This window comes from Xenopus laevis, chromosome 4S (genome assembly GCF_017654675.1).
Source record: "Xenopus laevis strain J_2021 chromosome 4S, Xenopus_laevis_v10.1, whole genome shotgun sequence".
Lineage (NCBI taxonomy): Eukaryota > Metazoa > Chordata > Amphibia > Anura > Pipidae > Xenopus > Xenopus laevis.
Window position 1 is genome coordinate 80783994 of NC_054378.1, and position 16932 is coordinate 80800925.

Sequence of the window (16932 nt, forward strand, 5' to 3'; positions counted from 1 at the left end):
AAATTAAGGACACTTGATGAGGCAGCTGTACACACCCTACACACTTTCATGCTAATTTATAACCCTTGTAGCCACACACACCCTTTATACTGCTTACACTTTGGCAATATGAAACTGCATATAAATCGGAGGTTCGTTCCCTTGAATAGAACAGATCCATCTGAAAAAACTTATGATATGTAAATAATTTAAAGGGGGAACTATCTAATATTTACAAATAAAGGGACCAATGTATCTAGTTCACAAGTCAAGTAGCAAAATGGGGACTTATTATTTGTCACTTTTTCCTTCCAGGATGCAAAACGCTTTTGTTTCTATGCACAGGGCCGTCTTTGCTCCTCATTGATAGAGCCCTTATGTTGACAAGTCACGTGCGGTGAAGACTAAGAGGTACGGTAGTATGTCAAACCAGCAGCAGGAGGTTCTTCTTTTGCTCGATGCTTTGCAGAACTTGCACTGTGTCGCGAATTAAGGCCTCGAAAATGCCATCAGCTAACTGCATCTTCACAAACAGCTCATCCTCATCGTAATTTACCCATTGTGCCTCCTCCTCGTGCATTTCTTTTACCTGTTAAACAATATAAATGCATGCAACCGTGGTTATTAATTTCTTTTACATCAACATTAAGGCAGAAAGATATTAATCGACAAGAAAAACACCTTAGCTGTCGATGAAACATTTTGAAAGTCCAAATAGCAGCTTTAACTACATAGAGACTTAGCCTTGCATAGCCATTGGGTGCCATTTTATCCCAGCCTATAGTAGATACAGTAACTGAGATGAGAGCTGAAGACTGGGGTTGGGTGATACTAAGAAGGTTGAATAGAGTAAGCAATAAAGTGACATCCATCTTTTTAACAAGACAAGGGTGGAGGCACTAGAATCCTTGGGGGAACTAGTCTTAACATGGTTTGCTATATTGAGCCACACAGCATCGAAGCCTATTGTGAGATTGCACCCAATTATTACTTTGAGTAAAATGATCATCCACCAAAACACATATTGACATATTTTTGTGCCAAGTGAAACCCTAATGAAAAGAGCATATGTTGGAACGAGACCTTCAGTTTTGTAATGCAATGTGATGTAAAGATTGTAATTTCTTCAATTAAACTTTGAAGGACAATGAACAGTTATGGTTATCTTTATTCTTACACAGGTATGGGATCCCTCAGCCAGAAACTCATTATCCAGAAAGCTTAGAATTATAGAAAGACCACCGCACTTGGGGGTGGGTTATTTATGAAAACTCTTTTTTTCTCATTTTTATATAAAAAAAAATTTGCTCAAACTCCCAACCACGAATGCCATTGATTTAAAAAAAAAATTAGCATGTATGGGAAAAGTCATAACAAAATTGCGCGACCGTGCAGCTTTTTCAAACTGTCGCTCCAAAACCACGACTATTTCCGGATTGTCGCACAAACACCAGCATCAAAATGCCCAAAACCCTTAAAGATCATGAAGGAAAGACACATCTTCTAATTGTAAAAGGGACATCTGCCATGGACTTCTACAGGGTTTAGCTGGAGTCATTTTGGATTCTGATTTGTTGCAGTTTTATTTTATATAATAAATCCTGAAAAAGTCTCACTCTTATTTTGGCAACTTTTTGGGATTTTTTTTGAGACAAAAAGCCCGACCAGAAAAATTTGAATTGTAATAAATGTGCCCTTTAGAGTTCAATAAAAGCAAATAATTACTTTTTAAAAAATGTTTTCCTTTTCTGCAATAATAAAACAGTACTTGGACAATCTTATCAGGTAATTAGGTGGCAGCTCTTTGCAGGTAAAAGCAATGTGCTTCTACACCTACAGGTATGGGCTTTTCTTGAAGAAAGAGGTATCTACTGTGTGTCTAAAGGAGAGATACAGTCCTGGTTGTTCTTAGTGTGTGGAAGGAAGTCTGAAAGGGGACCAAGTAGCCTGTGGACAAAGAGAGTGTATAAATAAAGAGAGAGAGTGCCTGAGCGAGTATGTGAGTGCCAATGCACATGTGACTGTGTCTGGAGAAAGGCTGAGGGCTTTTGGAGAAAGTGCAGCTGCTCATTTTAGAAAGTACAGTACACAGATCTTTTCCATGCACAGTGAATTTCTTTGGTGTAGTAATTCAAGTCTGCTTTCAACAAAAATAGCTTTAATGAAGGAACTGACAAGAAATGGCCAAAGATGGTGGTGTGGCTCTGCAGTTTTAGATGCACTATGTGCTACCATTAACTTGGGCAAAGTGCAACTGATTAAGTTGAGGAGGTGAAACAGAGATAAAATCTATTGGATATAAATAGTGGTACATCAATCATACACTGAGATATAAGAAATTAACTCAAATTTTATGTGATAAAACTGGTGTTCTCCTATACGGATCTTAAAAGAGGTAGGGACCACATTCTACAAAGCACGTGTACAGCTGCAAGTCAACCAATGACAGGCAGCCATGGTTAGGAACAGCTAAATACGAATTCATTGTGTGAAAGACAAATTCTGAAGTGCTGATTATGCAAACAAGGGTTTAGATTTGGTTTTGTATTTAGCCAACTCTTTTGTGGAGGATTCAGTATTCTGAAAAATCCAAATTATTTATGGGTTTCATATATTCCTAGTACCTAGGTATTTCTTATGTGCTGAATTGTACGTCAATAATGTTTAATGCATTTAAATACAATATTCTTGTTATGTAGGACTGCAGGGACTATTATTTTACAACTTTAAAGGGATGCACTGAATCAATTCCCATGATTCTGGGCTTAAAGGGCACCTGTTGGGCAAAAATGTTATCCCCAACCAAAGGTGCAGGCTAATAGAGCCCACACTCCGATTGGGGGTAACCGTAGTTTTTTTTTTTTTAAATTGCCCCCTGCTAGCGCTATCCCACTCGCACCGGGAGGGAGCTCCCGGTACGAGTGTCCATGTTGGGGCACACACACGCGCATGCTCGTGACGCCAGAAGCACATTTGGCATGTGCTTTGACTGACATGGCCGCTTGCACAGGGGGCCCTCTCCTAGTGCGGGTGGCCTAACTTTGGTGGGGGAGGGCAATTTAAAAAAAACTACTGTTACCCCCCAACTGGAGTGTGAGCTTTATTAGTCTGCACCTTTGGTTGGGGACATTTTAGCCCAGCAGGTGCCCTTTAACCACAATCACACCAACCTAGAGTGGCAGAATTATTATCAAGTGGCAGTCACATGCAGGTGAACGATTGTTTTTTTTAAAAAAAAAAACAAGTTTTAAAAAAACACTGTTTTAACATTATGTTTCTCATTAACATTACCAGAATCTCATCTACTCTGTCTCTTTTCTTCCTTCCAAACTTCATCATTCTCTGCCAGTCTGTTTTGTGGTTTTGTTCTTTCTTCAGATTCAGGAGACTGAGAACTTCATCAATAAGGATAGACTGAAAAAAAAGTAGGATGTGAGACTGGAGAACAGAACAGAACAGAATGTCCTCCCTTGCCTGTTTATAACAGTTACCTTTATTTCCACTAGGTTGTGTGGATTTCTCACTTGACGGGAAGATGTTGGAGACACTCTGGAAGGCTTCTTCCAAGGAGGCATCTCCATTTGATCTGAACAGCACATCTCCTCAAATATTTGATGTGTTAGGTCAAATACCACCTATATAACAACAAAAAAAAATACAAAAGCTTCTTGCTAAAAAAGCATGCTTGTTCCTACCAGAACCGAGTGTGACATTGCAGGAACAGTTTACAAAACACAATCCTTTAGTTATTAGAAAGCTACTTTTAGATTTAACATTGTTTTAGAAATTGGAAGCCTAATTATTAACAAGCAAATCATATGACTTTTTATCATGTAGCCAATGTCTATTTAATTTACTATGTACCACTAAAGATTCAGTTTGACAATGTGCCAGAGATATGTCAGAGTACCACCGGACACATCATAAACAGAAAAGAGACACAAAGTGATTTTCCAAACATTTAAATTCACATAAGCAAAAACGTACTGCCTTGTAAGCACTTTGGGCTGGGTTTTGTTCTTCATCACCATCTTGTGCAAATGTTGTCCGGATTTCCTGAAGATCTCCACTTAGTTCTTTCCATTTCCAGAGCTCATCTGTAGCCACACATACAAGCTGTTCCACTTTCAGTGCAGTGTGGAGCACTGCCAAGAAAGGTTCTGGTTGCTGCAGTGGGAGTACAGGCTTGGGTATGGGCTCTGGTACTACTAAACAAGGCTCTGGGATAGTCTCCACAAGCTGAGCCAGCTTCATCTCTCGCTGCTGGGCTCTGCAGGTACTCAGTCCAAAATCCTCATCAAACCAATCAGGCTCCTCAGAGAGAAGGCTACAACTCGGCTCAATCTCTGCTAGATCCTGTTCATAAATAAACCAAATCAGCAGATGGACAGAAAATCATACATACACTTACCAAAAACATAGCAGTTGCAACATCCTAACCCCACTCCAGAAACATTTGCTTTACAAGGGTATTTAAGTACTCACTACTGGTGCATCAACTTCATCATTTTAGGGTTTAGCCAAATACTATAACGTTAAATCAGATCCAAACCCTAAACTGTATATTGAATTATTATTTATTTGAACAAAGTTCCCTAGAAAATTGTATCAGCAAAACAAAAGTTGGGTTTAGTTAGGCACTCCTTCTAATCATATGCCAAGCAAAGGTGCAATCTTTTGATTCAATTACCAATATTAACAGCAGCCCCCTTTTAATTGAAAAGTGTACTGGATAATTGTAATATTAGACAAAAGAAAAAGTAAAAAAAAAAACAACTTGCCATATCTTTAACAAAGACCTCATTTAGATGGTCTATTAGTATTGTAGTTATACTTGCTGCGTAATATGTTGGGTGCTGATGCAATACAATTATTTGAGCCAGCGAGTAACTATAGTTATAGTAATGTCAAAGACTGACTATCCCCATCTACAGTGTCTAGACTTCCTAATATCTGCATTGTTAATTCTTCAATTACAGACTGACCAGTTGTGGACGTATTTCATCATTTGGTGCTTCTTTGTTCTTAAGGTAAAGGCTGCAGTTGGTTGGATCTTTAGGTGCAGTTGGTGGGTTCTTTAGCTCTTGGTTGCTTTGCTGAACCCTTTCTTCCCGTTGCTTGCGTACATTTTGGAGGTAGCTAATTGTATCCTTCAGGCAATGCTGCAAAAGACTTTCTGAAAGTATGTTAAGATTTGGTGCTTGCTGCTTAAAGGCATCTGGCTCATTTTCATCTTTGATTAATAAGTCAACCAGAGGTGAGTTGGACTCTTTATTTTCCTCCTTGACAGAAGAGGTTTCTGTAGTTCTATCAAGGTTAAAATCACTGCTAAGAAACGGATTTTGCTCTGTTTTGTTTTGTGATTCATTAAGATGCTCTGTGACTTCCAGTGTTGTCTCCTGTTCAGATTTTGGCTCAGATAGATAATCAGTCTGATTTTTATGATCAAGAGACACGTCATCACTTAAGATGTACTCTTCTTTTTGAATTAGTTTTTCCTGTGATAAAGTGATTTTGTGTGGAGGGGCAAATATTCCATGTTGGTGCTTGCAGGTAAAATAGTGTTCCCCTCCATGGGATCCATCATTATTGCCTTCTGGCATATCAAGCTCTATGCCTATCCATAGACCTTCTGCAAAGAGAGTTGTCCCTTTGAAACGTAATGTACCGGGTTGGACTCCACTAACCAAAACCCTGTCTCCCAAACAAAGGTGAGCAAGAGGATGAGTAATTTCACTGGAGAGCAAGTGATTGTGTGCAGGTGGGTTTAACGTTGAAGACTCTACAACATGGGGACTTGTGGACCTGAATTCATTATGCTCCTCCTCATGATCAGGCAGACTGGGAAGTTCTCTACCAGGAGTAGTTGCGTAAGACATCTCCAACTCCTCGCGAGGAATTTCAGATACTGAATACCTAAAAGGAGCAGAAGCCTCAAAATCATCAGAATATGAGTGATCTCTACTAAGGTATTCTGTTTCCTCTGGAGTTTGGCTCCTCAGGTTAAGGTTTAAAGCAGCAGGAAAAGGTGATGCAGACAAGTGACTTTCGATCATCTCTTCTGGGATCTCTGAGTGGATAGTAGATACTGGACTGTCAGGAGTTGCTGTAAGTAAGTAATCCCTTAATGGAGGAGTCAGTGGACAGGATCGGATAGTAGAGTTTGCATTATCTTTATAAGAGACAGATGACTGCTCCAATGTAGTCTTTTTTGAAACCTCTTTATTGCTGGCAGAAGATATTTCTTGGCTAACACTTGCTGTAGGTAAGATAATGGGACAAAGTAAACAGTACTGAACAACCTGTACACATCATCATTCCTTAAAACAATCTAAGCATCAATCTAGTATTCTTCATACCATCAGTAGTGAAGTCCACTTGATTCTCATTCTCGTTCACCATCTTATATGTAGGTGTATCAATAAGCCTAGTTGAAATAAACAAGATATTTTATTCTGGCACAAAATGTGAGTAAGAACTGATTAATACAACCTTACAATGGAAAGGGCAGAAATTACTATGGTATATACCTGGAAGTTGCATCTGATTTTGCAAAGTTTGTCCCAGATGAAGCCAAAGCATTTTTTGGGGCAGGTTTTAACACAGATGCTGTTCCATGTTCTCCGCTGAGTTCAGCTTGTGTCTTTAGGATATACTCATCATACGACTGCAGAGAATACAAAGGAAGACTATTTAATAGCACTACCTTTATAGATACCCCAATTCCAATTTTAAACAAGTTTAATTTACTGTACACTGTAGCACTTGTCCAAAACCCTCCAATACCAATATGTGTCTCATAACTATTTTATCGCTAAAATCAGCAGATTTAAATAAATGTTGTAAGGCAGACAGCAGACTTTCATTCATTGTATAAGAAACTGAACATCCTAACCTTCAGTTGCTGAAGTAGGATGGCTTCCTGTGCTCGAAGTCTTTCTTTCTGCCTTTTTTTCTGTTCTCTTTTCAAATTATCCACTACTGACTTGCGTTTTTTCAACTCATCCTTTAGTGCTCGAATACGACCTTCAATATCACTCTGATCAGAAGTAGTCTCTGGAGTCAAAATCAAGAGATGCAGTTTTAACAAGACAAAACCTTTTGGATTATTTATCTCTAATGCTAGCTATAACATTAAAACAAACTTTATTCTCGTAACTGCTTCTCCGCAATTTCTCCTCTTTTCTCTCCTATAGAAATTAGGACAGGCCATGGTATCGGCAACAGAAGGCAAATGATTGGGTGAGGAGGAGAGGTCACCGATGCCTGGGCCCATTGGGAGCTCTCTTAGTATCCTGGTGTCTAATCTGCCACTGGATCTGCCACTGGGTCGAACGAAGAGATACTGTACAGGCAGGTTACACATTGGTATGGCCTCCTTTGTATTGTAGGAAAAAATTCATTGGCACGCGTGGCAGGTGCAAGCAGGGTCAAGCCCTTGCGATTTATTTGTGTAAAAAGCAACGTTTCGTGGGTAACACCCCCTTGTCAAAAAGGGGTGTTACCCATGAAACGTTGCTTTTTTCACATATAAATTGTGTTACCCACAAAACGTTGCTTTTTTCACAAATAAATTGCAAGGGCTTGACCCTGCTTGCACCTGCCACGTGTGCCATTGAATTTTTTCCTGTTGGATCGGGAGGGTGCTCATCCCTCCATCATTTAACACCGGCATTTATTACTTTGAAGGCCAGGGAGTGTGGGTTTGGATACAATTTATTCTCCTTTGTATTGTTCCATTATTTCAGGCCAACTGTCCACACAGAAGTAAATGTCAGTTAAGCAATAGCTCACCTGAGTGTGTCATGGACAATGATTCTTCTGACCATGTCTGAGATGGGTGGTGTGGTCTCAGTGGGGTATGCATTTGCTGCCCAATAACACTATCCTTGCTTGATTCTCCACCCCTTGGAGATTTGTTGCTTTGAAGTGGAGACTGCAAAACAAATTCATTTTGGTAACATCAATGAACAATGAAGATTTCTTTAGCAAGGGGTGACTGGGTATGGTTAATCTGAGAAATAAGCATACACATATCTTGCAAAAAACAAACAAATAACAGAAATTCAGACAGTTTCCATAAAAGCATTACAAATTATAGCATAACCTCTTTACTTGCATATGTAAAAATTCTTTGCCTAAAAAGATAAAGTAGGAATTGATAAACTTCACAGGTCTATGCCACATGATGCAGCAATGTGCTAATGTTGTGTTACTGTCCTCAGACAGACGTACAATTTATGTGCATGCGATTGCCTGCCTTTGCATACACAGACAGACTTCCATAAGGTTATGTGCATAAGGGACATGACTTCTTACAATTACTGGTAGAAAAAAGGGGACATTCAGGCATTCAAGGAGTCTACAAGCCATTTTGAAAGTTACATTAAAAAGACATGCATCTCCATTTGTCCTACACATTTGTGCCCACATGGCACTTAGTCATAGGTCACTGGCCTCCGTAAAATACAAAATGGCGATTTGTTAAACCCCTATAACTTGAATCCTACATGCTCTGCAATTATGCCTACAAAGATAATCTGCACAATAATAAAAAAACAAACAAAAAAACTTATGATCATTTGCATTTGAATATTGCATAAAATTCTAACCCTGCATGTGTTCTTTTACAAAATAAGTAAGTCTTAAATATAATCATTTCTCCTTGTGAAAATGTTTCGACACATTGAGCTTAATTACCCCTTTGCTATGTGAAGATGGGAGCAGTTCCTCATAGATGCTGCTGTGCTCTCCAATCTGTTCCAGGATTTTCTCACTGATGGTTGACTCGCTGATCTCAGAGGCTACATACTCTGGTGGGAGGCTCCCGGAAGTGTTTGTTTGCATTGAAGGACTTGATGGGACTGAAGAGCCTTCTTTTTCATTTTTCTCTGTAGGTCAGAGGTAAACAATAAATATTGCCATTGTATTTCAAATATATAAATGTACTGTTTTGTAGTAAGGGTCCAGTAGATAAACTATACAATTTATCATATGCATTTACAGCTGTACCTTCTACCATGGAGTCTCTGGCATGAGCGTGACTCCTTTTGTTCGGTTTCTGGTTATCCCATCCAGCTAATGCCTGCTTCTCTATCTGCCTAATTTTAAGTTCCTCCTCATCCAGCCTCCGTTTCCACTCCAGTAACTCCTGTGCATGTAATCTTCTCTGTACCAGCTCTTGCTCCCTTTTAGTTAGGAATCTGAAGAAAAGTTAAAAGATAAGGACTTACTCAGTGTGGCAAAATAGCCTGGGGTTAAAAGGGACAAGGGAAGAGCAAGCAGAGGAAAGAAAGTGAAACACTAAATCCTCATGCTCTACCTTCACTAGCCCCCCTCATATGCACATGCCCCATGATTTGTTGTCAATGTAGCAGCTGCCCACCTCCCCCCACAAAATGCAGGGAGAAGATGGAGTAGTGCTGTTACCTGAGCAGCTGGCTGCAGATATAGAGCTGGAATTTGGGGTGAAGTTTGGGAAAACACACACTGAGAGAGGCCCAGTGCTGGGGCGAAAAGACAGAGAAGAAGCAGTGAACAGGGCAGATGTCTCTACAAGAGAAGGAGCGAGAGTTTATCACGGAGATGAGAGAGTGAGAGCAATAGAAATGAAGAGCCTGTGAAGAGAATGACTACAACAGAAGTGAATGAGTATGTAACAGATGAAGAAAACGTGCATTTGAATGAGAAATTTTCAATGGTGCCCTAAAGAAAAGAACATGGCAAGGTACATGAGAAGACAAGCAGCAAAGCATTAATGGGGACAGAAAATGTAGTAGACTAAACATAGAAATGCTGGAACCTACAAGTGTATAGGTTGGAAGGCTGGATATAACTTAGCTTTTTCAAAGCATTTCATAATCAGCAAAAGTGAAATGGTGGACTGGATTTATTTCTAATCATTGCTTTTATTGAGAGGCAGTGGTTAATATGTTGAACCAATACAGTATAAAGGAGTTAAGTATAGAAGTGTGTGTTGCATATATATGTTCCATATCAGGCCTCTGTATAAAGAACTATTGAAAACATCCATCAAACCAATGTTAAGAAGGACATAAAAGATAAGGAGCAGTTGGAAGACTAGTTACTTGGAATCCATGTGACTATGCATCTTGCGTAGTTTCTGCATAATGCTGCTTGTCTCACTTCCAGACACAGATACAGGTGATGGGCTGCGACTATCTGCATCAGAGGCAACATGGCTGGATGCAGAACCTGGCTGGATTTTCACTTCACTGGGAAGTTCCTTCATAATACAGGAAAAAAATCAATCAATGACACTGAAAATACAATGTGGTTCCAAATTTGGTGCTCTTGATACTTCACAAACAAATAAATGATCCCTGAACACAATGATCCCCTCAACAATTTAATAACGACAACATACATTTTGCTGATAGAGAGGACATATTTAACTGGTAAAATCCAGCCCTCTGTACTCGACACCTTCTATGATACCTATATTGACATTCAGGACTCCTTCAAGATTCAGGTTATTGCATAAATATACATCCTAATCCAGAAATGAGAACATTGTTTCTTTAAAGGGCTTGTTCACCTTCAAACACTTTTTCAGTTCAGCTGGCTTTAGATCGTTCACCAGAAATGAAGACTTTTTCAAATTACTTTCTTTTTTCTATTTGTTTTCTAATACTTCACTTCTAATATTGAAGTGCAGCAGCGTCTGGGAGGGGGGTCGCCGACTGTTCTAAACTGATACATTTAGTTGATATTTTTGTTATCTCTGGCCCTGCTGAGCAGAGTGTCATTAAAACCAGCTGTTAGAATTGATATAGTAGCTGCTAATATTCCACAGATACTGCTGAGAAATGTGTTAACTAAGTGTATCAACTAAATGCAGCAAATTGTAACAGTCAGATTGCTCCTGGATCACTGAGCTGCCAGAATAACACTAGAGACAGGAACAGTAAACTTAAATTTTGGGAAAATGGTAAAAAATAAAAGATGGAAAGCAACTAAAAAAAGCCTGAAAACAACTGAACTGAAAAAAAAGTGTTTGGAAGGCAAACAATCCCTTAAATGTAATTTGATATAAAATAACTATGTACTGTATAATCAGTAATAATAAGTATGTTGACCACCCTTTCCTTCTTGAGTAAGGCTTTTACAATTAGTTTTCTCACATTCAGGCAAAGTATGTTTTGTTGACTGCTATGTTGTATGTGTTGTACAGATTTTTTTCCTGTTCCCAGTGATGTTTATACAAGGCTTACCAAGACTATGATCATCCCTGTACTACATTACAAAGTTCATTTACAACCACATTAGGTTACATGACTACATTTAGCCTATGTAATTACTTAATAGCCTATGTAAATACTTGGGGGTACATTTACTTAGCTCGAGTGAAGGATTAGAATGAAAAATATTTTGAATTTCAAAGTATTTTTTTGGCTACTTCGACCATCGAATTTGCTGCTTCGACAACGACTTTTAATCGAATGATTCGAACTAAAAATCGTTCAACTATTCGTCCATTCGACAGTCGAAGTACCGTCTCTTTAAAAAAAACTTCGACCACCTACTTTGCCACCTAAAACCTACCGAGCACCAATGTTAGCCTATGGGGAACGTCCCCATAGGCTTTCCTAGCAATTTCTGATCGAAGGAAAATCGTTTGTTCGATTCGAAGGATTTAATCATTCGATCAAACGATTGCGGTAAATCCTTCGACTTCGATATTCGAAGTCGAGGGATTTAACTTCGATGGTCGAATATTGAGGGTTAATTTACCCTCGATATTCGGCCCATAGTAAATGTGCCCCTTAATCCAAGCTTATTTTACTTTATTAAAATAAAAATATTTTAGGCACGGTTGTAACCTTGTCAGCAGCTCAAACACTCACACTCAACAATAGCGTTTTCTGTTGCCAGCAAAATAATAAATAAAGATAAAAGGAAAGCTTGCAAATACATGGGAATGAAAAAAGGACTAGTTGCTAAAAATCAAGTTCCTATGAAAATTGAATAAAAAAAATAAAACGAAAATATATTTGTTTTAGAACTTTTAACTTGCAGATTCTTTTAGCTTATTGAAGAGTAAATATAAGGAAAATGTCTTACTCCACTCTCTGCAGATTTAAGCTTTTCCTTCAGTCTCAAAGTGCTATTCTGAATGCGCTGGATTTCCTCTTGCTGTTTAAGGATAAGCTGTCTTTCTCTACAAGCTGCTTTGTTTGCTTCTTGGAGCCGCTTTATTTCAGCCTAGATGCAACAAAAAACTGTAAAAAAAAAACTTTTTTTGTAATCCTGAAATTTTGTTTTTCAAATATACCTGCTCCTGCTGTAGCCTTAGCAACAAGCCACGCTGTCGTTTCCTCAAAGGGGGCATTTTATCATCCTCTCCTTTATCGTGCAACCGCCTGATGAAAAAAAAGACACCGATTAGTTACAAAATGCATTCTAAATTAAAAGCATGGTTTGTCTGTCCCCTGCTCGTTTAGACTCTTTAAACAAAGTAGCAGAAGGGGGCTATTTAATAGAGAGTGATGACTCTTTGAGAGTCACAACCAAGGGACAGACAGCTACTGATTTCAACTGCGTTTTTTTCACGAACATTTTCGTACACTGATAAATTGCGTTACATTTTCTTTCACAGTTCAAAAAAGGGGGATTTTGTGATAATCACTGTTAAATTGTTTTTTCTTGGTATGTCTGTGGGACACAGTTACCATGGGGTATGGCATCCACCAGCAGGAGGCTGGACACTAGAGAAGAGTAAGTAGACTCCTCCCTGCTGCTATACCCCTCACCACATCTACTCAGTTTTGTCTATCAACAAGAAGTAACAGAACTATATACATATGAAAATGGCAGAAAAGCCACATTAAGGGTGTGGATCCCAGGTGCTTGAAGGGTAGAGCACTAGGTTAAGATCCCAAGGTGGCAGAGAATCTCTATAAGGGGGGCGCAGGCATTAAGCGGGAAAAGAGCACTTTGATTGCAGTGTTCCAGAGAGAATCCTGACAATGTAGGAGTGCTAGCTGCACAGCCCGAAGTTCCAGAATGTTGATGGGAAGGACAACTTCGGAGTCTTTTCTGCCAGATGGTAGGTGTTTGCAGCATCTAGCACAAGCCAGGTATTTAACTTTTGTGTTTCTTGCAAACCCCCTAGAAAAGGGCCCCTCTTATTTGCCCTCTGCCATGTATAATGAATATCTGTTAATTACAGCTGCCCTGAAGCTGAATCAGTATCCTCCAATTAATGTGCTTATCAGTAATACAGCAAGGTTAAATAACCAATAACCATTCCAGGTGGTAACAAGGTAAACACAATGCAGCTAAGTACCAGTGCAATGTTCAAAACTGGACTTATAATACAGAAGGAAACAGTTAAATAATAATAAAAATGTGCCTGTTCCCTTTCTCAGAGCCTGTCCCCCCTGCATGATGGACGCACCAGTCCCTGCTGGATTCAGGATGGGAACGGATGCCGGGGTCCTCTGAGCAGTGCAGCTCAGATCAGAGAACAGAAATTCAGGATGGAGAGTGCTAGATGTGCACATCCGGATGGCACACAGAATTTGTGTGTGCGGAGAACGAAACAGTGGAAGTGACGTAGCAGTAGACTTCCACTTTCCACTACCATTCAAGAACGATTTTGTGCGCATTGCGGTTCAGCTGGAACTGGTACTGGTGAAACTGCATGCAGGACTGTATTATGGTCTGATGCTGCCCTAGGCCCCAGACCTAAACTCGTCCCCTACATGACGCGCGTGACGTCAGCTTCTGCCAACCAGCCCGGTGAACATTGGTTTAATTTTTAGACTAGATCCCAATTCAGTTAAACATTTTGCAGATAGTAAAGTGTCTCATCTCAAGTGATGACAAAGACTGTTTAACTGTAAACCTTTTATTACCTCTTTAGGTGTTCCAGCCATGCAAGCTCTGCCTTAGTTTTATCTTTGAGGGCTTTTTGACGCAGACGAAGAAGAGCAGACTGGTGCGTTGAGCGCATTTCTCCCTCCTGCATATATTGATGCACCATCTCCATAGTGAACTTCCAGAAACTGTCCTGTCCACTTGCAAAAGGTCCACTTAGTTCCTTTGATGAAAGCAATAGTCACTGGTACTGCACTGGATAAAAGAATATTCTAAAAATGACATGACACTATCTTCCAGTATTTAATGTTTACCTTCTCAGGGGTGCTCTCCTCATCAGATTCATGCCTTTGGCTGCGCTGCCTTTCTAGGCTTCCTCGGCGGTGAGCCTCTGATGGAAGCAAGGAGCGGAATGATTGTTCTTCCATGCCTTCTTCATTAACAGAGACTGCCGACTGTGAATCTAAGCAAGAACATTTACCAAAGTTGATCAAAGATGGATCTGTCACAGTACTTGAAGTATAATTCATTTGTTTCTTCTAAAACGATTTAAAAGGATAATGTAATTTTATTCTAGAACTTGTCAATTGTTATCATAAGTCTGAACTTTCATGAGACTCTGTGTAGTCAGGATAATATACTGTCTTATACTTTATGAGCCACAGAATACCTCAGGAAAAATATAGACTTTAGCAAACACCATACAAAAATTATCCGAGACAGGTGTCCCTTTGCTGAAGACTAAAACAGTTCACTACCCAGCAGACATTGGGAATCAAACTGAAAACCATAGAAATCACATTCTATCACTTATATATACATGAGCTAAACAATACAGCTTCTGCCACAATGAATTATTACAAAGAAAAGGTTTAAACAGATGTGGAAAGACAGTAACCGCTGGTTGACATAAACTAATCAGTAAAAACTGATATATACAAAGTAATCAATATTACAATTTTATGCCCACAAACTGTAAATTACTCAATATAAATATTTGCCTTTTTCGTGTACTGTTGGGATGCCTTTTTCTTGTAAACTGTCATTCCCAGTTATTGCAAGTTCCTCAACAATGCTTTCCTCCATGTTACTTTCACTTCTGATTGCTTCCGTGACAGAGGAGATGGATGGACTTTCATTACCACAAATGCTACAAAACAATTTAACAGGGTAAAATATAGCAGTCACCAGAACACGAAATTTAAGAGAATCAGCGCAATAGTGTTTATACTTACTTAAAACAAGCAAGTAAGCAAGCAAACGCCCAAATTTGCAATATATTAACAGCAAATTGGCAGTGAGAACTGAGCTCACAAAATGAACCTACCTACCTACCTAGCTTCTTTAATACTTGAAGCACTGCTGGTAGGTTGGGGAGATGTAGACAAATAGTTCAATCCCTTTTTCCTGAAAGAATAAAGAAAAAATACAGGGAAAAGTGTACTACTTATTGCAAAATATAAGGATATTAGAAGCAACTGACAAGTTCCATGCCTAGAAAAGTCTAGAGGCTGCAGGTCTTGCACTTTTTTATACGGGTCCTGGAACTCTGAAGTGACTTATAATACAGGTATTGGACCCATTATCCAGAATGCTCTGGACCTGGGGTTTTCTGGATAACTGATCTATCCATTATTTGGTTCTTAATACTTTAAGTTTACTAGAAAATCATGTAAACATGAAATAACCCAAATAGACTGGTTTTGCTGGCAATAAGGAAAACTTATATAGTTGGGATCAGGTACAAGCTATTATTTATTATTACAGAGAAACATATTTTTTTTGGATAAAATGGAGGGTACAGTGGTGCTTGAAAGTTTGTGAACCATTTAAAATGTTCTGTTTTATATGATTATGCTCTTAAACATCATCTGATTTTTAAACAAGTCCTAAAAGTAGATAAAGAAAACCTAGTTAAACAAATGAAACAAAAATTTATATATTTGGTCTAAGGTATGTATGTATGAAAAAAATGATCCAATAACATTTCTGCGTGTGGCAAAATTAAATGAATCAGTATTCACTTAGTCAGTATTTGGTGTAACCCCCATTTTTTGGTAGAACAACTTGTGTGTTTAGGATCATTGTCTTGCTGTATGACACAATATCAATTGAAATTTAGTTCCTTCTCTGGTATAGAATTCATTGTTCCATCACTGATGGCAAGCTATCCAGGCCTAGATGCAAACATGCCCAAACCAGAACACTCCCACCACCAGGGTTTACAGATGGGATAAGGTTTTATGCTGGAATGCAGTGTTTTTCTTTCTCATAATGAACACTCCTAATTTCTGGCCACAAAACACCCAGTATCCTTCTGGTTTGTCCACATGATCTTTAGCAAACTGTAGATGTCAACATTATTTTTGGGGGAGAGAAGTGGCTTTTTCCTTTCTATCCTGCCATACACACCATTGATGTTCCATGGAACATGAACATCAACATTCTCCAACGTGAGACAGGCCTTTAGTTGTTTAGAAGTTACCCTGGGTTTATTTCTAACCTCTCGGACTATTAAACGCCTTGCAGTTGGAATTATCTTTGATGATCAACCACTTCTGAATAGGGTAACAATGGTCTTACATTTCCTCCATTTGTACACAATCTGTCTGACTGCTGATTGGTGGAATCCAAACTCTTAAGAGATAGTCTTATAAATTTTTTCCAGCTTTATGGGCATCAACGACTCTTTTTCTGAAGTCATCAGACACCTCCTTTCTTCAATTCAATAATTCAATAATTTTTTAAAATAAATACATGACCAAATATAATAATATGATTTCATTTGTTTAACTGGGTTTTCTGCTACTTTTAGGAATTGTTTGAAAAGCAGATAATGTTTTAGGTCACATTCATATGAAAATATAGAACATTTAAAAGGGTTCACAAGTTTTCAAGCACCACTGTATGGGAGATGGCTTTTTTGTAATTTTCTGGATAATGGATCACATAACTGTACAATGGACATTCCTGTAAAATGTAAAAGAGGGTTGCATTATTTGTTATAATACACAAATTTCAATAAATGACATGATGTCACAAAGACTTTTACAACATATGATATGGTTGATTTTTCCCTTGTGTAATAAATATATTAAAGGTTGAATCACC

General features: G+C 38.7%; 1 protein-coding gene across 2 annotated transcripts in view; it reads right to left on the minus strand.

The window, feature by feature from the left end:
• Nucleotides 1-16932, minus strand: part of cep350.S (centrosomal protein 350kDa S homeolog) — a 41765-nt gene continuing 24833 nt past the window's right edge. Inside the window, exons 20-38 of one of the 2 annotated variants that reach the window (XM_041561519.1) lie at nt 15157-15228; nt 14823-14971; nt 14136-14284; nt 13860-14044; nt 12275-12362; nt 12064-12204; nt 10068-10225; nt 9409-9531; nt 8992-9182; nt 8680-8870; nt 7774-7915; nt 6875-7035; nt 6510-6646; nt 6339-6406; nt 4965-6238; nt 3967-4335; nt 3471-3614; nt 3271-3393; nt 1-568 (exon numbers count right to left, since the gene is read on the minus strand). In XM_041561519.1, coding sequence (XP_041417453.1) covers nt 404-568; nt 3271-3393; nt 3471-3614; nt 3967-4335; nt 4965-6238; nt 6339-6406; nt 6510-6646; nt 6875-7035; nt 7774-7915; nt 8680-8870; nt 8992-9182; nt 9409-9531; nt 10068-10225; nt 12064-12204; nt 12275-12362; nt 13860-14044; nt 14136-14284; nt 14823-14971; nt 15157-15228 — 4030 coding nt within the window. In that variant the 3' untranslated portion in view covers nt 1-403. The remainder of the gene's footprint in view (nt 569-3270; nt 3394-3470; nt 3615-3966; nt 4336-4964; nt 6239-6338; nt 6407-6509; nt 6647-6874; nt 7036-7773; nt 7916-8679; nt 8871-8991; nt 9183-9408; nt 9532-10067; nt 10226-12063; nt 12205-12274; nt 12363-13859; nt 14045-14135; nt 14285-14822; nt 14972-15156; nt 15229-16932) is intronic. The other variant, XM_018260985.2, reaches the window with a different exon arrangement.